Source organism: Siniperca chuatsi, linkage group LG21 (assembly GCF_020085105.1).
Source record: "Siniperca chuatsi isolate FFG_IHB_CAS linkage group LG21, ASM2008510v1, whole genome shotgun sequence".
NCBI lineage: Eukaryota > Metazoa > Chordata > Actinopteri > Centrarchiformes > Sinipercidae > Siniperca > Siniperca chuatsi.
Genome location: NC_058062.1, coordinates 22,734,172 through 22,757,951, shown reverse-complemented (window position 1 = coordinate 22,757,951; position 23,780 = coordinate 22,734,172). Strand labels below are relative to the sequence as shown.

At 40.4% G+C, this 23,780-nt stretch overlaps 1 protein-coding gene across 10 annotated transcripts in view; it reads right to left on the bottom strand.

Annotated features, from left to right (window-relative positions):
• LOC122869301 (potassium voltage-gated channel subfamily C member 1-like) overlaps positions 1 to 22,979 on the bottom strand; it is a 136,292-nt gene extending 113,313 nt beyond the window's left edge. For 7 of the 10 annotated variants that reach the window (XR_006376291.1, XR_006376292.1, XR_006376290.1 and 4 more), the window contains exon 1: positions 22,256 to 22,979. Coding sequence is in view for 6 of the 10 variants with exons in the window: in XM_044182144.1 (XP_044038079.1) it covers positions 22,256 to 22,798 (543 nt within the window). In the remaining 4 variants the exon portion in view is untranslated. The remainder of the gene's footprint in view (positions 1 to 22,255) is intronic. The other 3 variants (XR_006376293.1, XM_044182148.1, XM_044182149.1) reach the window with 2 other exon arrangements.
• Between the last annotated feature and the right edge of the window lie 801 nt (positions 22,980 to 23,780).

The following is a 23,780-nucleotide window of genomic DNA, read 5'->3' as shown; positions in this document are numbered from 1 at the left end:
AAGGCTCGTCTCATTTTTGCCATATAACATCTTGATGATCCCCAAGACTTTTGGGAAAATACTCTGTGGACTGACGAGACAAAAGTTAAACTTTTTGGAAGGTGTGTCCCATCTGGCGTAAAAGTAACACCGCATTTCAGAAAAAGAACATCATACCAACAGTAAAATATGGTGGTGGTAGTGTGATGGTCTGGGGCTGTTTTGCTGCTTCAGGACCTGTAAGACTTGCTGTGATAAATGGAACCATGAATTCTGCTGTCTACCAAAAACTCCTGAAGGAGAATGTCCAGCCATCTGTTAGTGACCTCAAGCTGAAGCGAACTTGGGTTCTGCAGCAGGGCAATGATCCAAAAAACACCAGCAAGTCCACCTCTGAATGGCTGAAGAAGAACAAAATGAAGACTTTGGAGTGGAAAAATAAGAAATCAGGAAGGGGACAAACACTTTTTCACACCACTGTATACACACTATCGCCAACCTATGTAACCTATGTTCTATGTAGAACTCCAAATCCTTCAACCTACTAGCTGTTGATGTAAATTTTAGTTATAGTTATTAATTTAATTATTAATTAGAGTTCCAAATTGATAGTTTAGTAAATTTTATGAGACTAAATCAATTAATTGGCTACAGGTGAGAGTAAGGAGCAGATTTACATACACGTCCAGGTATCAGAAGAAATCAATGTTCACATTCAATAACTCACATTAAATTCACCTCAGGCACGGATGCTACAGAGTTCTTGACTCATGTACAGTGACCTTATATTTCATACACACAAACTCATAACCAGGTTCTTTATAAATGAAAGTTTTAATTAACTACGAACTACACACACATAATGCACCATTCATCAGCTGAAGGGTTGTTGGGAAGCATGAGTGAAGTACTTTGAGCAACTCCATATTATTAGGCTAGTAGATTGATGTGAGCTCCTACTTATGACCTAACATTTCTTAATTAGGCTACTATTAATAATCTAGAGCATCAACCCCAATATCACAGGAAATGTTTCACCTTAGTTTTAACTAACAGGAGAGGCTTTGGAGAGGGAAGGGCGAGGCAGTGCCGTTTCTCTGTGGGGCGCTCTGAGGCATACTCGGATGTTAGTCAGCTGATATGTTTCTTCCTGGAGCTTTCGTGCATTTCCAACGTGGCGACTTCGGCTTGAGTCAGCTGTCTCTGTCCATCTCGCTCATCAGGATGATGAGGTTTTCTTTACAACCGCTTGGCTTGGTTGTGATGGCACTGTGGTATTAGCATCTGCTAGATAATGATGAGTTCTCAAGTTCGTTAAGGTATCGTGAGGACACAGGCGCTGCAGCACACTGGAGCAGGCTTCTTTAAGCTGGAAGCAGCAATTTAGGAGCGCTAACATGGTTTCTTTCTTTGAGAGTTAGTTTGTCTTTGCGTCTCTCTCTCTCTCCCCCTCTCACAGCAGATGTCTTCACACACCACGTTCAACCCGTTTGGTGCGGCTTGGGATGGTGCTGATTCTGGGAGGGAAATAAGCTAGTGTCCAGATGGATGGAAGAAGTCAGTTTAAAACATTCTTTGAAATATGTCATTAGGGTTGAAAGCAAGGGCCTATACTAATGTCCCAAATTATCAAACTTGCTGTCCCAAATTACCAAAAATGTCACTGAAAAATTGTTTTGTGTGAATAGGATGGTATAGTCCCTCATTCGTCCAGGAGTGTTCTATCGTAGAAAAGGTTTCAGTCGTAGTCATCTGGACACTGTTTTCAGAATCAAGACGTTTCGGCTCCCATCCGGAAGTCATTCTCAATTGTGAAAAAATTGGACGGGAACTGGAAATTTAAGCTAATCTGAGTTACATAAGCCCTGCCCTCAGGAGGGAATCTGCCTGAGTATCTGTTAATAGCTAGTTTCACCTGAAACTGACCTGATAGTTTCAAGATGGCCCAGTAATCAGTAATCAGGCCTATTGTTCTCTGGCTGCATCTACTTCATCACTGTTAAGTGCCTGATTAGCATGTGACAAGACAAAAGTTGAACTTTTTGGAAGGTGTGTGTCCCGTTAGATCTGGCATAAAAGTATAAAAAGTAAAGTCATTATTTCACACAGGGCCATGTAGGTTTGGATTTTGTTTTCCCTTAATAATAACAACCTTCATTGCAACTGCATTTTGTGTTTACTTGTATTATCTTTGACTAATATTTAAATTTGTTTGATGATCTGAAACATTTAAGTGTGACAAACATGCAAGAAATAAGAAATCAGGAAGGGGCAAACACTTTCACACCACTGTACACACTAATTTGATGTAAAAATATTGATCATCGCAGCTTTAAGTCTATTAGTGTTTTAAACGACACTTTGGTTTAATTTTCATTTTGTACTAAAAATTTGTATTTTTGACGTGATGAATATCTTGTTTTGAAATGAAATTCATTATACATACATACATACATACATACATACATACATGGTATTCCCTAAATAGCAATATAGTTTTCTTTGAAGTGGCTCTGAAAACCCTGAGGCCCTGACAGCTCCTGTATGCGTGCTGTTTGCGACAGCGCCCCCCACAAAGTGCCACCATGAACACTGCCGCAGGGTGTTCCTCCTTGTGCAAAGAGGCGAGCTGCGTGTTGTGTGTGAGACTGTACCAGGGGCTCGTCTCCATGAGCATGCATAAGAGGCGCCGTAACACCTCCACACCCACCGGGGGGACGATGTGGGTGTGTCGAAATGACGGAGTGAAATAATGCTATATTTAGAGGGGAAGAAAGGAGTAGAGGAGAAGGGATGGGAGGGAGAAAGGGACCCTCTAATGGGTTTTTGGCTACTTGAGGATGAAGATTCAGAGAGAGAGGGAAGCTGTGGGTACATCTCTGTTTGGTGCATTCAAGGTTGTACATCCATGTAGCCAGTGTAAAAGCCTTGTTCTTATGTCTGTTCTCTGGCTGTGGCACTACTGCTTGCCCCAATCCCCCTAAGGCGGAAATGTTTGGAAAATCCTAAGATTACACCAATTAAATTCAGATTACATAGCTTCTCACAGCAAACAATAAGAATATCTGAACTTCTCTATTTGTATCTGGATATTAAAAAAAAATAATGCAGCTGTCACAGAAATTAATTTCCTGTGTCTTTCCAAAAGTCAATGCCAACTGGCTCTGTATCAATCCGTCATTTAATATTAACAAAATGCCTTTATCATGCTTTTAAAGGCACCCACAGAATGGCTGTGGATTAGAGTTGGAACTGTCCTCTCTATGGTTTGTAATTCGGTGATGTGGTGTGTATGGCCAGAGGCTTTGTAGTGAGTGTTACTTAATGATGAATACTGTTGGTTTGGTCAAACAATTATGAAAAGTTTCCTCGGGTCAATACCTCCACTGGGAAAGCTCTTCAGGTTTGTCATGAATAAATAAAGTCACGCTGACCGCAGTGTGTGTGTGAGTTGATACATAAACACAGCTTTGCCGGTGATGTGTACATGTGTATTTTGGTGAAATTTCAGATTACACCTTTCTAGCTATTAGAGGACACAGCCCTGGTTCAAGTTCAGCCTGGCTGTAAAGCAGAGGTTTAACACACTGCTTTCTTATTCCAAGTTGCTCACAGCTCATCGCAGGTTATGTACTTCTTTAGCTATATTTGGTTTAAAAAAAATTAAGTTTAAGAAGACAGTGTGTTGGAGTCTTCTCCTCTTAGTGCACTGATTATATTATACCTGCCTGCAAAAGACAAACGGTGTGGAAGAACTTTTATAGACAAGATTTTCATTATAGCTTTTAAATCAGCCATATTAATCATGTTGACAATGTGTATTGAGTGATTTGGGAGTGAAGGTTGTTGACTCTTTGCAATTACCATAAAACCTAAAATAAAAGCCAATATTTAAATAATGGCAGAGTCCAAAGAAAGATCAGTTGCTAATGAATAATAAAAGATGGGTCAAAAGACACCAAGTGTGGGTGATTTTACCTGCACCATAGCGGCTCACATGGTAAATTCAACATAATGTATATTTCCACAGACTTATTCTATCAGTATAACAATGGAGTCATTTTATGGGGAGACCGGGGCATCTTGACACATGGGTAAGTTGTCACAATATTTTCACCATCAGAGGGTGCTACTTAAAAGTTGAATACTAGTTTTGTGCATCTACTTGGTCTGATGTCATATCCTGTCTGGGAAAAGCAAAGTACACTGTTAACTGAGGTGAGCATTGATTACCATTTTTCACATTCTAAAGAAAAAAAAATTGACATTTTTTGTAATAATCTGCTTCTAGTTAAAAATCTTCACAATTATACATTTGTACTTGGTAGAGGAGAGAAGGCAGGAAAGAAGGAAGGGAGAAGAGATGGTCATGAATTATGAAAGAAAAACAGAAAATGGCAGCACACCCCACCTGACGTGATGCAAAGGGCAGTGAGGCAGGTGAAGTTGTCAAATAAATCTTTCAGGAGTACAGCGAAGGATTATAACATTAACTGCTGTACGCTGTAAGACATTCACCGCAGCTGAAATGGAAAGTCAGACAGCCATCCCAAATACAGTGGTTGGGTATGAATATCCACAGCAGGTTTTTAGCCCAGATTTGGAGCTGCAGCTTGAGCAGTACCTTATGAGATCAGCTGACATATATTTTGGTTTGTTGCCTACTGAGGTGAGAAAGCTAGCGTACAAATTTGCAATGGCATGGGATCAGCAGTTTCCACCAGCCTGGGCTGAAAAAGAAAAAGCCAGCAGAGAGTGGTTTACATAATTCTTAAAGCTGCCTAAACTCTCTCTCAGAAAGCCACTAGCCTTGCCAGGGCAAGTGCCTTTAACAAGGAGAATGTCAAGGCTTTCTTTGACAATGTGGAGAAGGTGTTAGGCCGACATTCACTGGGACCAGGGGACATCTGGAATATGGATGAAACTGGTGTGACGACTGTGCAGAAACCAGACCGACTGGTGACAATAGGTGTGGGTGGTATACCGTTTTCATCACCATCACCAGTGTCACATTCTTCCATGAAATAGATTTTGAAATACTGTCATTACCATGATAAATGTTCTAGCATATTTAACCTAATGTGTTTTACTATGCAATAACATGCTATGCACGTACTCAGAGAACTGGAGTTACATCCAGTAACTTACTATTTTCCTTGCTAACATCGTCTCCAGTGTTGTGCACATGAAGATGTAGAAGGTAACATTATAAGCAAAGCACACCATTTTCTCTGTTTGCTGCAAAAACCAACACAAAAGTCTTCATCTACTCCCACCATCCAAGTAAGTGAAGACCCTGTGGATTAACTTTATTTTTGATGGAAATGTCCCCACGACAACTGGAAAACTCTTATATGTGTGCGCTAAGTTGTCCATTTTACTTCTGACTGCTACGAGGGCCTGCTAAGCAGGATTTGCTTAAAAACTGAAGCTCAAGGATGGATCAATACCGACTTTAAACTCTGAAGCTGTAAGTTTAGACATTTTTATGTTGATTCACTGTTTATTTTGCAGGTTAGCCTGTTGAACTTGGCGTTAGCATGGTGCGGGGCTAATGTGGCTAGCGTCTGTTATCCCACAGGCCGGGACGATGTTGGACTAGCTAATGTTGTAATATTGAGGGACAGTCAAAAGAAATTGTGTGAAATTGTGTCAACTAGTAGGTTGGATGTGGAAAACAGTTTTTTCACATTGCTTTTTCTGGAAATTCATACTGCACAGCTAACATTAGCTCAGCTGGCTTTGTTATTACACAAAAGCCCCCTCTGCTCTCGCCGGTGTTATGTCCCAACTGGTTATCAACTAACTGGTTCCCGTATGCAGGCACGCGTTGTGTTCACCTAACAGCAGATTCAATTTATTTTTTGTTAGGTGGCTGTGATGTAGTGCTCACTTATACAATCATATTCGCCGCAGTAGATATGAGATGCGACTTGAAAATCGCCAGTAACATGTTTGCGAATATGTGACAAATCTGGTGAGAGAGGACAACCACAGCTACTGCTGTGTGTGTGTCTGTTGCTGCTGTATGTAAATGTACTAGATAGACATGTCCTGTGGTAGTACACTGACTATTGTACTTATATACTTTGGGTTTTCTGACAAATAAGTGCTGTTGAGATGCCTAATCCTACCCCTTGTCTAACTCTGAGAATTAATCACATTACATTTACTAATTAAACTACATTTTTAACCTGGTCCTTATTCTGAATTTTTATCTGAATTCTCAGAGTTTTTATCAAGTTTAGTCCTTAAAACAGATAAAGTAAGTATTGTAGGTGATTTCAATATTCATGTGGACGTTGAAAATGATAGTCTGACAGTGAAGGTAAACTGTTCCAGTCTGGGAGCAACAATGTGAAATACACGGTCACTTGGCAAAACCACAAGTGAAAATTTCAGAACCGAAAATAAGGACTTCTAAACTAGAAAGAAAGTAAAGAAAATGTGAAATAAATACAGATAATGACAAAGTAAATGAGTACAATGCCAAAGAAAAGTTCCAAAGGCTAAACCCAGCAAAATAATGTAATGATCTGACATAACATGAATTCATTCTCTCTGAACCTCCTTAAGTCATTCGCCTTAAGGTGTATGATCTCCTGGGTGCACACATTTATGTTTTAATTTAAACAAAAGTCACGAGGCAGCCTACCTGAGCACTGCGAGTAGCCTAGCCCATTTAAAAAAATTTGAGGGAGAAAAAACAGGACTCAATGTAGATGATGTCTCTCTGTAGAGGTCAGCGAGGTTAAAGGAAAGTCAAATGCAGTTGCCATCATCATTAAATATGCAATTAGTCAACGATGACAAATCCCAGCACTTTTAAATTTTTATTTTCTGTACTGGGCAAGTAACATGATAATCAGAAGGATCATTAAGTAAGTAAGAAAGAAAGAATGACAATTATTGGACTCTTTATCAGATTATTTGGAATCTTAGCAGATTAAGAATTTACATTAGAAACATTGGAGCATCTTATAAAATACTATAGATAAGTAGTTAAAATCAGCTCCACCTCGACTAGCTGCAATAAATGCTGCTTACACAGTAAATCATCAGTAATAATAATAATTGAATAATATATATAATAACACTTAGAAAGACACCATTCTGCATTAAGAATACTATTACTTATGATACTTAAAGTACATTTTGCTGATAATACTTCTATACTTTTGTTGGGATCACTGGGACTCCAAAGATTAATTATTATTTGTGACTTTAACTGAACTTATTAGGAGACTGCATGCTCTTTTGTTCTGCAAACAAAGGACAGCCATTGAACTCAGTCCCCCACAGTTCTCCAGGTATTCACACCAACTGTAAGTGGGAACTTCCCCCATGGACCCAGGTTATAGCTACCATTGGTCAGTCTAACCTGTGACTTGTGATGTCACAGCTGCTGCTGTCTCCCTCTCAGTGTGGCTGCTAACCAGTAGACACACAGTAAGGACTAACTGTAAGGAGAACAGACGGAGCGACTGGCTTCTTCCATCTGCACAATCAGAATACTGTACAGCAAGGACCACAATTCTTTCCAGCCTGACTAATCCACCATGGAACATTTTGAATGAACTTTCTTTGTCTAATGCCATGCGGAATATCTGGCTCAGCCTCCATTTTGAGTTAGTTCCTTTTGTTTATTGTCTTATGGCCTTAGCCGCCATTTTCAGTTAACTTTCTTTGTCTCACGACATGCGGCATCAGCCTAAGCCACCATTCAAATTTGGGCAGTGCAATCTAAAGACCTTTACAATAAAAAGTTAGATTTTTCGTTGAACAGCATGTCAATGCCGTGGCTTTGAATTTTGATGTTTCGACAAGAAACAGGAAGTTAGCCTTCAACTAAGCAGCCCTCGCAAAATTTGGGTGGTAGATGTTTCACAACCGACCTCCGGCAACAACACCACACTATAAACCCTGAATAAGTTAGCAGAACTCAAAAACATTGAGGCAATCAGTTGCCACAATTTTGAGTTCATAAACTCAAACGTCTGAGGTTATCAGATCTTAAATATTTGGAATAAGTGTTACTTGTACTTTTTGATTACAGTTACATGAAGTACTGATTAAGCCAACTCAAATATTTTCAGAATTAACAGAACTGAATAATTTTAAGTATAAAAACACAGTATTTAATGTGCAATAAACTCAATATTTATTTTCTTTTTCAGTCTTTTTTAATTCGCCATAACGCAACATTGACTTCATGAAACTCAAAATCATTTACCTCAAAACTTAAAATATTTGTGGCAACTGATTGCCTTAATTACATTGAGTACTATCTTAAAAAAAAAACGTCAAATTAAAAGTACAAGTCTTTTCTATTCAAAAGTTGCGCATTGAAACTTTTTTTGCCCATGCTCTTACTTTTTTAGAAGACTAAAACAAATATTTGAAAGACAGAAAAAAAATTAAAGACAAAATAAACAAACACTAATTGCAAAGTGTACCTTTGCAATTGTTGTTTGCACAAAGCGTAATCTGGTTGTAAACCTCTAGGGCAGCAACTGAAATATAATACATTGCTTATCAACTGTTCAGAACTATAAAATGTCAAAATTGTACAGCTAAAATGTCAAATTACATACATTAACATGTACAAAGGCATCATGTAGCATACCTTTGGCCATCTGGTTTCAACCTAGCGACTTTAAAAAGGTGCACTATGTAGTTTTGGAAAATAAATTCAAACTCATAAAGGTAATAATATTAATAAGGTAATAATACACACTCAGAAATATTAATTTGATAAATTTCCATAACTGAATAAACAAGCTGTCCTCAGAAGGAAATAAGATCCCTAGAGCACTGTTTGAAGCTAGAAAGGTGGCTACTTAGAAGGGTTCTGCATAAACAAATTAAAACACTATGAAATTGTATTTTGCTTTATGGACAGTTTGTTTATTCAGCCATTTTAATGTATAAATATTTCTCTTTTTATTCAAATTTCTTCCCCAAAACTACGTAGTGCATATTTCAAAACAAATATTTATAAATGGCATGAATAGCTTATAAACTCTTAATACAACACTATGTATTTAAACAATGTAAAATGATTGCATTAACAAGTACATAGACAGTGTGTACTTTGGGCCACCTGGCTGAAAGCCCGTGGAGTGGAGTAGCAACTTGAACACAAACAGTTGAACAGTAGCTAACACAGATTTTTCAGAATCCACTAATCCTTTTCAGATCTTGAGTTCTACACATGTATCATCAAGTCATTCTTGAGAGAGTCTGCAGCCTTGGTGACAGTTTACAGTCACCCAGACCAAGTAACATTTTCTGTTATTTCAGAAGTGTTGGTCAGTCCTTTTAGATAGCAGAGATGTGGCGTATAGATCAGTCCAAACATTACCGGGAAGGCATCAGCAAGTCTGGGGAGGTTGACCACCACATCACCTTCGAGGAAAATGGAGATTTTCACTGGGTTGTAGTGAAGTGGACTCATGGCATTGTCGCTGATGGCTGTAAGAAGGGCCACTGATGCATCCCCAAGATGTGGCTCATCCAAACAATCCTGAAAGAATGAAAGAAAGTTCAAACACTAATCACATCCACTGAAACACCATGGGCACTAAGGGTGTGGTAAGCAAAGAATTTTTATTTATGGTTGATTGTCATTAAAAAAAAGTCCAAAAAGACCCCTGTTCATTCTACTGTTTTACGCTCTCAATCGCAGTGAAGGCAAGATGACTTCTAAGTGTGCCACTACTAGACTAATGACGGTTATTTGATTTTGTTTGCAGTGACTGTCAATTATTCATTAAAAAATCCGCACAGCCTTTGTGGCCACAAAAAGACATTTTATAGATTTCAAAACATCTAGCCAAAGACCTGCAGTTGAAAATTAGCCAGCTGGCTAACACTGGCACATTTACAGAAATGTCAATTTATGTGTTGAAAATGAAATTAAAATATGACTGGGTTAATGTAGAATGGGCCTGATATTTGTGACTTACCACGCATGTTATGAGAGACTTCCTCCAGATACACAGGAAAGGCATGGAGAACAGTGGTACGCCTTATATGGGTATTATGTAACTCCTAAGAAGATTAAAATAGTGTAAATATTGTGACAAGTTTGCTAATCAAACCTGATGCAAAATAGTCCCAACCAATTGGCCAAAACAATGATATCTGAGTATAAATCCACAAATGACGTATTGATTTACTTATCTGATGCAATCAGAGAAATGGTAAAAACATGGACTATGGAGTGGAGAAAATGTGGAATTCAAGAACTTATTTGAATCATTAAACTTAACCGCAACATTACACAAATATTTAACCTGTAAAATGTATGATCACCTGTTCATCACGGACTTTGAAAATGTCAGCCAAAGCATCTGCAGTATTTCTAGTTTTGGAAGCCTTCTGTCTGAATAAGGTCATCAAATGCGGAGTGTGGCGATCCTGCTCGGCATAGAATGTGTTAGGCAGGTTCCGGTTGGTTATCTGTTGGAACTCTGCATACACCTACATTTAAGAAAAGTACAGGACAGTACAGTATCATCAATTAGTTATTTCAAGATTAATCAAATTAGCTAAAACTGCCAATAATGTATGTCACATTATGTGTAAAGGAAAAAGAGGTGAAAGAGTTGATCCATATTACCTCATACCGCATCTGTATCGCCCACTGACGTTAAGGAGCTGAAGGAAAGTGTGAAAGCACATGCACATACATGCACACACGTATACTGTGCAGCACCCATGGACTGCATATATAGATGAACGATGCATTTCCACTTCCTCCCCATAGACTGTAATGAAGCCAAAATATCCCGGATATGGGAGCAGCTATCTTGCGCTTTTGATGTCATTTGGAGCCAGAATCTGCGCTGATCGGAGTTGGAGCAGCGGTATCAAGGTCCTGCCTGTACACCTGGCCAACTCAGTAGAGAGCAGAGCTCAGCTGTCAATCATGACGTGAAATCCTGTTTTTATAGCATCAAATAACTAATTAAAACCAAACTTATCAGAAAAACAAACACTTGAACATACATCAGCATGATAAGAACTACGTAAACTGACAGAAACCAACTTTGGGAAAATTTTATTTGACGTGTACTTTGAGTTTTTAGTTTGGCCCAGGTCCCATGCGCTAACATGGAGGGGGCAGGGTATATAACCTATATTGCCGCCAGTCACCTGGGGGCGATCAAGGTGTTCTGGCTTCACTTTTAGGAAGCTGTCGTCCATCTTTATATACGGCCTATGGCAGCATCCCACAGCGAAAATGTTCCCGCGCACATGATTCATAGACCATGTCAATTTTTGGTCCTAGCAATCACACAAATAGAAAATAAATTCCATTTAATTTAATCTGTTAATTTAACTTACCTAGCAAAACAGCCAGGATGAGGCAAAACATGTGGTAGTTAGAGAGTAACATTAGCTTTCTGCTTTCACTCACAACGCGGGCACACCTCCAACATAGATTGGTTTACCTGGATTTTGAATTTCAAGTTTTCATTATGAACACAGTTTCATTAATACCACACTGCTATGCACCATTGCACGTTTTTACAACCAACTGTAATTGCTATTAAATTATGCAAACAATGCAGGCATTTCAGTTATGTTAGCTAAGCTGCCGACTTGGCTTGCTAACCTAGCCGTTAACGTTACATGGCTAACAAGACGCACATTGTCTGTGTATGAAAAATGCAGGGAACTTCCAAACAAATATTTAAACCGCACTTAATTTTACGTTGAATACTTACAATTAATCCAATGGCGCTGACATTGACGAAAATTAAGAAGAATGCAGAAACACGACGAAAACAGTCTGCCTGCAGGTTGGCAGGTCCTCTCTCTCCCCACTCCTCCGGTCGGTGCGCGTAGGCTCCGCTCAGAGTTCACTGTCAGGACAGGAAGGGCACGCAAAAATACAAAATAAAAGCCTGTAGACACTTACGATGGAGACGCTTTTGTTGTGGATTTATAAATAATTCATTGGTCAACATTATAACGTGAAAACTATTAATTTCTTTGTAGCATAGCCTATATATTGATTTTGCCTATTCTGTGTAGAAACATATATTGATTCAATAATTCTACAAACAGATCTTTTTCATATGTGCTATTGATTTATTCTGTCAAAATAGGACATAAATGTTGTTGAAACTATAGAGTTTTAAGTAACTAAGTAACCACTACTTTAAATGATAAATTCATAATCTGCAAAAAAGTTCATATTAATCAAAAAATTATGAGTTTAATAAACTCAAAAAAAAGCAAATGCTACTGGCACTCAACATTTAAGTTAGTAGAACTTCTAAACGAATTTTAAGTTTTCAGTACTTATTCCAGTTAATTAATTTGATCGTTCGGGTTGATAGTGCCCGACTGCAGCACACCCCGACGTGCGGGAAGGTGGAAGGGCACGTTCATCGCTGCTTGCAGCTTTAATTTTCTATACATTTACATTTATTCATTTTGTCCAAAGCAATGGAAAAATGAGGTACAATGCAAGCCACAGTCAAGGAGCAGCCCTTGAGAATAAGTGCTGCAACACTCAGTTCCATGTTCCACTTGACACAAGTGCCACAAGGTTGCAGGTGAAGTTGTACATACCCTTTCTTGTCGAGAGTTAGATTAGAAGATCAATCATGTCTTTACAGTAAATTTGATGCTGTAGCCAATGGCCAGTTGGCTTAGCTTACCATAAAGTCTGGAAACAGGGGGAAACAGTTCTGAACAAACCTGCCTAGCCAGGCTAGCTTTTTGTTCCTTTGTACCCAGTCTTTACGCTTAGCTAAGCTAAAATAAGCTAAGAAAGACAGAAAGAAAATGGGTTTGGAGAGCTTTTCTTAATAACCAACATTAATCCACAAGGGTCATATCAAAGACAGTGGTGACCAAACCACCACAACAGTATGTGCGTGGATGGCAACCGTACCAAGACATGGCAAGGGATTAATCCGGTAGGGCAGTGGTTCCCTTCTTTGACCATGACCCTTTATGTCTACTCAGTACTCTGTACACTATTTCAGCACTTGAGCACTGGACAACGTCTGCTTCAGCAGCTGCTTCACCATCTGAAAGTGCCAACAAACGATTACCAGCAAAACAATTGCTCCCAAATTAAAATTGTGTTCTGAAGATGATTCAGCACTTCTTCACCTCCAGCAATGTTTCTATTTTTGTGTCACTACTTGTCACTACATTAGCCACTTCAGAGCTCGAAAGCACCACAGGGGAACAAACAGCACATGTAAAGCTTTTCATTTTTCATAGCAGAGCTATATATTATATTGGCTGAAACCTACACCGTATATCAGCTCTCTCAGCAGTAGAGAGCTCACTGGCTCAGCAGACTGACAGGATTCATGCACTGTGAGCACTCTAACAATTAGGCATTCATCCAAATAAGTGGGTGATTTTACCTGCACAATAATGGCTCACATGGTAAATTCGTGCATAATTATCCTCTGACACCCATCCAACACCATTACACAGAACGAACCATACCTAGTGGGTATTTTCAGGAATTTCAATATGTTAGAACATTACCAAGCTCTCTAGAATGACTTCAATTACTGTATGTTGCAGTTGTGTTGCATTCTGGTGAATTCCTCAGGGACACTTTTTTATTTTGAATGTACAATTTCCTGCTCAAAAAATTACAAAAAAGATGGAAAGTTAGGATTCAGTCATTCCAGCAGCTCTGTGAGAAATGACATTAGTTTTCCAGGTATTTGGTAATAAACCAAAGTATTGGTCAAATTCAATTTTGACCTGATGATGGAGCTATACAGAAAGTGAAGCAATCACCAAAGTGAGAGAAACATGAATGTCAAATGCCAAATTTCATGGCATATCGATCCAATAGTTGTTGAGACTTTTCAGTCTGGACCAAAGTGGTGGACCAACCGACCAAGATTGTCATCGCTAGAGCCACATAGCTCGCCTGGCTAAAAATACTATAGTAAATAAAAGTTTAGATAAAAAGTGTAAAAAGTAAGATCCAAAAATTAACATACTAAGTCATTATTTTGAGATAATTTAAAAGTATTAGATATTATAAAAAAAGGCCAAATTATTTGATTCTGACTTGAGTCACAATTATGAGCATGAGACACTAAGTACAAAATCTGATATCTGGAAAATATCCTATAATTATGACTTAAGTCAAGTCACTATTGACTTTGTATTTCATATTTAAACTATGAGACTCTAAAAGGTGTCAAAATGCTTCAAACTATATTCTCAATGAATCGCCTACCAGTATCGGAAACCCCCACAGGTAAAAACACTTCAGACATGTTCAGACGACACACATCTATGAACTACTTTGTTTGAAACATACTGAGGCCTCAAGCCATAATTGTGACGTGCTAGTATAAGAATTTTTATTTTGATCATTACTAAGTTTCCTTTTCTTGGGGGGGAGGGCGCTTTCATTTTGTTTGTTCTACTTATTCTGCTATGCTGTGACTGATGTAGCCTTTGTGTTGCTGGGAGTTGTGGTTACAGGAACCTTAGGAAGAGCATATGGTGTTATTAGCTCTTATAGGGCTATGAGGATACGGCTTAGCACTCATAACAGCTGCTGAGCCCATAGCAACTTTTCTTTAGAAGCACTTGCAAACAAAGTGACAAGAGGGAGATTCCTGGTTGATATCACTTCAGTCTATTTTGGTCATGAAGGAGAGATGCTGATGAAGGAGACTAAACAAATTAAATAAGTTTGAGACAAGTCAAAAGCTGACCTCACAAGAAAAACAACAGCATCAGTAGTTTGTTCAAATGCTTAAAACAACCTCCACTTACCTTTACCTGGTGGTCACGTGAATGACGACTGTGGCTCTCTTGAGCTCTCTATGAGTTTTTATGACGTTATACTGCCACAAAACGTCTCAAATTGTAGAGACCTATTATCCTTCCTTGCTTTCTTACAGTGACAAGAAAAGAAGAACGTTCATCGCAACGACACAAGCATGGAGATGGATTGTTGATAACATTTCACGAACTCCTCTGATATTTGAAAGATAATAATTTTATCTTTGGTAATATTTTATATATTTCTTATTGTCAATAAATCTCATGAAAAGATAAAAATTAACAATAAATTTATCCTACTAACAAGTATTATGTGTGTATCCAAAGCCTGATATATCGTATTCCTCTGTGTCATAGAGCTCCATTGTTGAGAAAAAATAATTAAAAACACATCAGTAAGCCACACTGTTGCACTGGGTGACATGTTCCTTCATTAACATGAACACACATAAAATAGTCCCCAACAAATGCACTATTTCCTCCTGATTGAGTAACATTTGCTAAAAACTACAGTGGCCAGCTGTTTTAGATTATATCACTGATCCTTTTTTCAAATAAAATTATATATATTATATATTTGGCACAGGTTTCTAAAAATATAAGTCTTCAGTAAGAACCAACAGGTTTGGAGTGTCACAGACAGGGTAGAGAAGTCAGGAAGTATTGCATTATTGCATGCATTGTTGGTTTTGGTCTTTTCATGGGATTTGTTAACAATATTAAAAAATAAAGAATAACTACAGAATTATCCTTTAAAGAGAACCAAACTTGCATATGTTGAAGCTGTTTGGAGACACTGGGAGTATTTGGGAACTGGTTTCAGGAAGCTTTCTTGTTGCAATCTGAGCAGCTTCTTTTCCAAAAGCCCTATCTGCTTTAAACATAGGCACCAAAACAGGGAGGAGGCAAGGGTGTTCAAATCCAGCCAGTAAGGTAGAAGGAGATCAGCTGCATTTCTCACCTCCCTCACACACACACACACAGCACATCACCGCAGATCATTCTACAGTAATCTGCTGCATGTGTCAGTGCATTTGGCTGATCGAGGCTAGGGTCTTACTGCACATGCTGTTTTCTATGCTCAATTAGCTACTTTTGCGCAAGTGTATGTGTCTTTGCATTTAGCCAGTGTGTATCGCTGACTGTGTTATTGACCCCTGCGAGGCGAGAGGACAGTGGAGATCACTCAGTGGAGATCACTCAGAGGTTAAACGCTTTATTTCTTGACATGTCATCAACTATAGTATGGTGTCCCTCTTTCTCTCTCTGCACCCTCTCCTCTTACATTCTCACTTCTCTCTCTCTCAGTCTCTCTCCTGCAATGTGCGACACGTAGAGAAAGAAAGCTCTGTCGCAGCGTTATCCTGAAAAGCACAGAGGGGGAAGGGAGACCCTGTTGGATATATTAGCGCAACAAAACCACTAGAGTGTGAGGGGGAGAGAGAGCACTGCTTAAGGTTTTAAAAACAGGAGGAAAGACACTGAAAAATATCAGGAGAGAAAAAGATAAGAAGATTTTGAAGTGTGTGTGATTAAATATCATCATCTGGTTGTCATTGTTTTGCTGCAGAGGGTTTTGAGAACTTGCAGTGACGTTACTATTGAGCACCGTGCTCCATACTGAAGGTCAGAACCAATGTACCTGCTCCATAAATAACACTGGGTAAATCACTGTTTTTGGGTGAATCGGTTAATAAATGGGGCCAGTTTCCACCCACTGATCATCTGTCTCACCTTAGCTCTTAAAGGAATAGTTCAACATTTTCGGTAATGGACTATTTTTTTTCTCTCAAGATTGAAATGAAAATATGGATATCAATCTCATCCAGCTCAGGGCTGGAGTCATGCTGATGTATCCCCACAGCCCTATCAGATGTGCTCAAGTATCCCCCCACCCCCAAGTTTAATCTCCACCAGCTCGTGAGAAAAATGTCTGGCTCTTTAGCTTTAGCAGCTAAATGCTCCACTATGTTCACCATCTAGTCTATAACTGTGTCTGTCTGCAGTTTGGTGCTGAACAGGTTGTAGAAAACAGCTTCCTGCTGCTGCTGGAAATTAGGTTAATGAGAAATTCTGTGGGCAGTAAAACCAAAACACCAAAGTGAGCTAAAAGAGGCTAAAAAGCTCTTTAGTGCTGAGGGGAACTGCAGAGTTGGTGAGAATATCTGTGTGTTTGTCAATATGTGCGACACCTTAAGCATTACACATATTTAATCCATTGTTAACATAAAAACATTGATTAGTGCAGCTTTAATTGACCAAAACAATTGCCCTATCTTGCATACTATATCCACCACCGCTGACATCCATAAATCTCTTTGATGTTCATTGAAAGGAATGTGATGAAATTGAACTGTGGGTTTGGTACTTCTATTTTTGCAGTTTTTACATGTGGGTCTAGCTATCTTACATGAAACAAACCACGTCAGTGGTCAGTATTAATGTAGCTATATATTATGTAGCTAATTATTACACTCTAGCATGATATCACAGTATAATAATGATGAACCCAAATAACTCACATGTGCAACTGAGCCTCTGACAATTAGGTCTAAATGACATTGACACTGCCACAATTCCTGTGTGTGATGGCACAATAAGTATGTGTAAGTGCAGGTGCGTGTATGTGTGTTTGCCACTGTGTTGGTATTTGTTTCTCTCCTTGAGGGACTGGGAATTGCTATCACACCCTGCTGTGTGACAGGATGGAGAGAGAGAGGGAGAGAGAGAGAGAGAGAGGTGTGTGTGGGAAGGTTTTGCTTACAAAGGAACACCATTCAGCTGAGACGTCCACCTGAATGAGGCGAGCTGAGACATACTGCCCGATCGATAAACGGATTTGAGTGTCCCAGCCTGCCGAGCTCAGCAGAAAAGAAAAAAAAGAGGGGAAGCAGGAACAAAAATGAGGGGGTGTAGAAAGTGACCCCCATCCTGTTCTTCTTCTATTCCTTCTTACTCTGAGTTCATTTCACCCCACCACCACCACCAAAAACACCTCTCATCCTGTCACCCCCTCCCCTCTCTGTGTCTCTCTCCCTCCTTCTCTGCAGCAGACTAGAGCGCAGTCAGCTACTACGGGGACTGCAGTGTTACGCTATAGCACAAGCAGAGAGCTGGAGAGAAGGGGGGTAGAGGAGGAAGGGATGGATGGAGGGAGAGGACCTGGAGGGGATTGGGGGGGCTGAATAGCGATAACAAGCAATCCAGCACTCAGCTCTGAAATCATGGTAATAAAGCAGCACGAGCTGTCAGTGGTGATGACGAGGAGAAAAGGAACGGGGGGAGGACTTTACAGACGTAGAGTAGAAGAGAAGACAGGAGGAAAAAGAAAGACAGAAAGAAATGGAAAACCCTGCTACCTTTGCAAGGATGTTGCATATACTTAATGGACAGATGCATGAATTGAACCAGTTATCCAGTCATTAATTTTTCATCACTTTCTCCATCCAACATTTCCTTCTTTTTCGGCCGAGACGTTGACAGGGACAAGCAGCTTCATCCTCATAGTTCTCCACCAAGCTAATCAACTAAAACTGAGCCTGACCACGGCCCACTTTGGCCCTGCTGCACTGGCCATCCCCAGTCACCCCTTCCAAGCTATCTTTATGTCACTGTGCTGGCACCAAAACTATTGACTGCAACACTGCAACACAAAGTCACCTCAGCTGTCATACTGATCCCCAACCCCCCCACCATGACACCACCCCAGCGTTCAATTTGTCTTTTTTTACTGTCACCCCTCTTCAGTTCTATTCAATTTTAATGATATAGCACCACTAAATAACAGAAGTTATCTCATTGTACTTGTCCTATAGAGCAGGTCTAAACCATACTCTTTATAATATTATTTACAGAGACCCAACAAATCCCACCATGAGTAAGCACTTGGCGACAGTGGCAAGGAAAAACCTCCTTTTAAGAGGCAGAAACCTCGAGCAGAACCAGACTCTGGGTGGGCGGTCATCTGCTGCTGCCAGTTGGGTTGAGAGAGAGAGAGAGAGAGAGAGAGAGAGAGAGAGAGAGAGAGAGAGAGAGAGAGAGAGAGAGAGGAGGTAAGAGAGCATACAGTAGCACAATGCAAATTCCACAATTTTAAAATAATAATAATCTTTGATCTCTTGTTTGGTTGCCATCGGTCTTAACAAGCTAAATACGAGATGCAGCTGCAACAAAGAATTGTGTCTGTCCTCATAAATGCTATAGATTCACACTTCCAAACTTAATGTTAGATGTTCCCTTTGTCTTATTCCTTTAGCATCATATGGTGTAAACCAGTGGTTCTCAAACTTTTTTCAGTACTGCATCCCTTGTGATAAGCTGACATGCCTCATAGACCTACTGGCAACTACTGCCATCCCCACCTGCAAATCTGTGACTCCACCTGTACATGAAAAGTACATGTACAAAGACACACTCAAGTACTTTAGAGTGCTGGGAACATCTGAAAACATAATGTAAGCAGGCAGTCAGTTGTAGTTCTTCACTTTTGCTGCATGAGAATGCACTTTTTCCCTACATAACTTTGTTCATTGATACGCTGTTTTTACAGAGGGATTCTCACCTAGGAGTAGATTAGTGCTTCTAAATGTTAAGGCACTATAGAGAAAGATGTATTTCTGTAAGAGGCATTTTGAAGCCCATACAAAAATGAAGAAAATGCTTAAGGTACAGGCTGCTTGAAGGTGCGCTACTTGACAAATGCTCACAGTGCACCTTGGAACCATGGCAGAGACGTGACAGAGCTACACGGCAGCTAGAGTGTGTTGTAGCTGCATCCCATGGACATCCATAGATGTATTTAGTTTTTTTGTCAACTGTCTCAGGGCAGAACAACCCTATTGCAAAACAAGAACATTGATATTGGACAATTCTGCAAAACCTCAGATTACGTTGAAAGCCAATGTTTATTTATGTCCAAACGTTTGTAACATTCTCACTTTCTACAATACCTATGCATGGCAACTACAATACGGTTAAGGTTAGGGAAAGAACATGATTACCCATAACACCCTTCTCCACATAGGTTCTCAGAGACGTTTGCATGCATCTTTGGAGAACAATAATTCCAGCGTTTAAGTGTTGTGTGCCTGTGTCTTCAGGAATGAATGCTAGACACACATTCAGCATCTTTTGCAATCTAATAAATCATTTTTAATTTTTAATGAGGAAATAATGGAATTATTTAAAAAAAAACATCAACCAACAAGAAAATCAAGATATAAAGATACTTTTAAAATGATGACTAGATTTAAAAATGTCCCCGTGGAGTCCCTGCACAGGCCACAAGGGGTCTGTGAACCCCTGGTGGACAAATGGTACTTTGGACATTGTGTGCATCTGTGTAGCCGTGTATGTTTTTTTGTTTATGTGCATTTTGTGTATAAATTTGTGCATTTGAAGGTGTGTATCCATGATTCCCTACAGTACATGTGCACACGTCAGACTGTGTGTGATGGTGTTTTGTGTGACAGTGTGTGTGTAGTATGTGTGTCTCTGACTGTGTGTCTCCATCATAAGTCACAGAGAGCAATTGAGTCAATATGCTCTCTATGCGTATGGCAGTCCACAGAAAATACACCTCAACTCACAATGATCCAGGTCAGCACTGGCCTCTGGCTCTGCAAACGGCCATATATTTTAAGACATTTAAGCAGAGGAAGGCAGAGGGAGACACAGGTGAGAGGTGGTGGACTGCCCGCCCAGGAAGAGGAAAGGGATGAAACTGAGGAGGGGAAAATGGAAAAGGTAGAGATGAGATAACTAGATAACTGACTCTCTCTCTTTTTCAAAGAGATTATAATGACAGCCGTCAGGCTAGCTAGCTACCTAAATACTTTTGGAAGTGAAAATTTAAAATGGCCTTATGTGACTAATTATTCTATTATCAGCTAAGCTAAGGAGAACCAACACTAGCTAACATTAGTTTTGTACTATTCCCTGACATCTCCTGTCCTCTCTTGGATCTCCATGTCCCTACAAGGACAGCCGCAGTCCAGGAGGCACCAGTTCTAACTGGTAAGGCTTGGGACCTCTGTGATCTTCCAGCTCATTATAGTCAGGGGGGAGGGACTCCTGTGTGTCAATGTGTTAATCTGTCTCTGTCCCCCCATACCACCCTTGACCCCCCCACGTCGTCACATACTACATTGTCAAGCTTCCGCAGAACTCCGCACACCTCGCCCCCAATCCTCATGTTTTAAATATTCTATGATAATTGCTTGGGGTACTATGCTGTGCAAAGACAAGACCTATACACTTATTTCATGCAATAATATTAGCTATAATATGTAGAGGCTAACAATGACATTTGATTTATTAGCAGTGTGCTCCAGTCTAAATTGATAGGATATGTGTTCACCAGCAAAGTCAAACAATAAATAGCCTAACTAATATTAACCAATTCTGATGGATGCTGGAGGAAGAGCAGTGTTTTATTGCGCAACAGTGTAAACACAACCACACATCCACACACTGTAACACACTCATACACACTGACACTCAAGTACAAATACAAATGCATTCGCCATCACCTGCCAGCACATGTAAGGTACACACTCATGAGTAAAGAGTAATGCATTCATGTATATCCTCTCCTACACATGCACAAACCCAGCAACTTATTAGATGTGTGAGGTGGCTGCTGCTTACAGGGTTGTAGTTGTGTTTCATCAATAACATATTTGAGAAGAGAGACAGCAGATGAATGGAGGAAGGACTATCCACCAACTTTTCACTTTCAGTTACTTGGTGATTAAGTTCATTATTGGACTGTGGAACAATTTACACCAAATGTGGACTAATAGTGGAGAGAACTGGATCCCAAATTAGGGTAATTCCTAATTAAATAATGTTAAAACTGTTGGTGCACACATATAGACACTGGAGAGAGATGCAGAAAGAGAAATAGAGAAGGATGGACTGACAAATGGGTAGCAGCAGTGGCCAAAATTTCAAATAATGATATCCATGGGAGAGATTAAAAGGAAAGAACAGCAGTAGAGTAACTAAGTGGAGGAGAGGAGAGGAGAGGAGAGGAGAGGAGAAGAGAAGAGAAAACATGGAGGGGAGAGGAGCAAAGTGATGGGCAGAATGTAAGCCTAATGCATAGAAATGAGGAAAGAAAGAATAAAGCTGAGAAAGAAATTAACAATGGGAACATATGTAAGCATATGCATCCATTAAACTCTATCTATCTATACGTCATGTATTTTTGGTGCAGCCTACTTGTTAAAATATACTGCAGTGAATTTGACATCCTCCCACAGTTTAGGGGGTAACTTTACGCGCAACAATGCGCTGTGGCCAAAACAGTGCCAGGCGCGGGTATGAGATCGCGAGAGGGAAAGAATGAAACAGCAAAAAGTAAGACATAAAGACATAAAACTTAATTAATAGGTAAGGCGCAAGAACGCAGAGAAACGAAAAGGAAATACACATGTTTAATAGAATAGAAAAAATAGACACCTGTCCGGCCACTCACCCGAGCGTATTTGGAGGAGTAGGGGTCCTCGAACAGCGCCCACATATTGGGCTGCCACACCTCCCACCACGTCGCCCTGCGGCCGTCCTCCTGCATGCACAGCCGCTTCAGGTCACCGTCCGCTCCGCCGGTGAGCGCCGGGTCATCCTCGGGTGCGTCCGGCTCGGGGGTCTCGAAGCTGTCCAGGGCTTCTTCGGCGTCGCGGTGCTGTCGGTAGTTCATCCAGCAGCACGCCTCCACGTCCGTCTCATCAATGCCCCAGAAGGCGAGCTCCTCCTCGAAGAGCGGCCCGCACACATCATTAGGGCAGTGGAGCTTGCCGGTGCGGTAGTAGTTGAGGATGAAGGCGAAGGTGGCAGGGTGGCGGTCGAAGAAGAACTCGTCGGACTTGGGATCGTAGTCGAAGTTGCTGTAGGCGTCGGGCTCGGTCAGCCAAGACAAGCGCGTCCCCGGTAGCGTCTTCAGTGTGCTCCGGTAAGTCTCGTGTCGGATCCCGCCGCAGTTGATCACGATCTTCTCGCTATCTGACGCCGAGCAAGTCATGGCTGCGCTGGAGCATGCTTCGGTCGGTGCGTCCGACGACTGCTGCTGCTGCTGCTGCTGCGGCAACTGCCCTTCCCCATCCACCGTCTGTCACCGCTCTGTAGGCTACTGTTATACCGTCCCGACCAGGAGTCAAAGGGCCAACTGAGAGGAGGACGAGAGAGGAGGAGAGGGAGGAGGAGTCTGCGTGTATGTGTGTGAGAGTTTGTGTGTGTGTGAGAGAGAGAGAGAGAGAGAGAGAGAGAGAGAGAGAGAGAGAGAGAGAGAGTATCTGCAAGTGTGTGCATAACAGAGACAGAATATTTTATGAATCAATAGATTTGCCCGCTGAATGACTGACTGCCTGATTGACTGACTGATTTAATTCATATCATTGGATCATTTGATGCGATTAAGGTCCAAACTGCCATTGCTGTTTCATCAAATGTATTTACATTCTGTTGAATTTGCTGCATTCATGGATTGAACTGCTAAGAAATAAGATTTATTGATCTTGGAAGCAGGGACAGACAGAAACTAGATGGTTCTGTCTTTTCACTGCACATGCTCAAATACAGAGATAATGGCAAACTACATGGCCAAAAGTATGGACACCTGAACATCACACCCATTGTTGAACAAAACTATAACAGCCTCCACTCTCTGGTTTCACTCTTTTCTCCAGATGTTGCAACCTGGCTACAGGGATTTTCTCCTATTCAGCCACAAGAACATTAGTGAAGTCCAACACCTATGTTGGGTGACACATAATGTCTACCTACAAGTTTCCTTAAAACACACCTGATACTCCTAGGTCTATATATATATTAAATATATTGCATAAATACATTACTTTTTTCTCCTATTATATAAAAAACTTTGTCCTTCACCCTCCGCGGGTGGTCTCGTCCTTCGAGCTCGGGTCCTCTACCAGAGGCCTGGGAGCTTGAGGGTTCTGCGCAGTATCTTAGCTGTTCCCAGTACTGCACTCTTCTGGACCGAG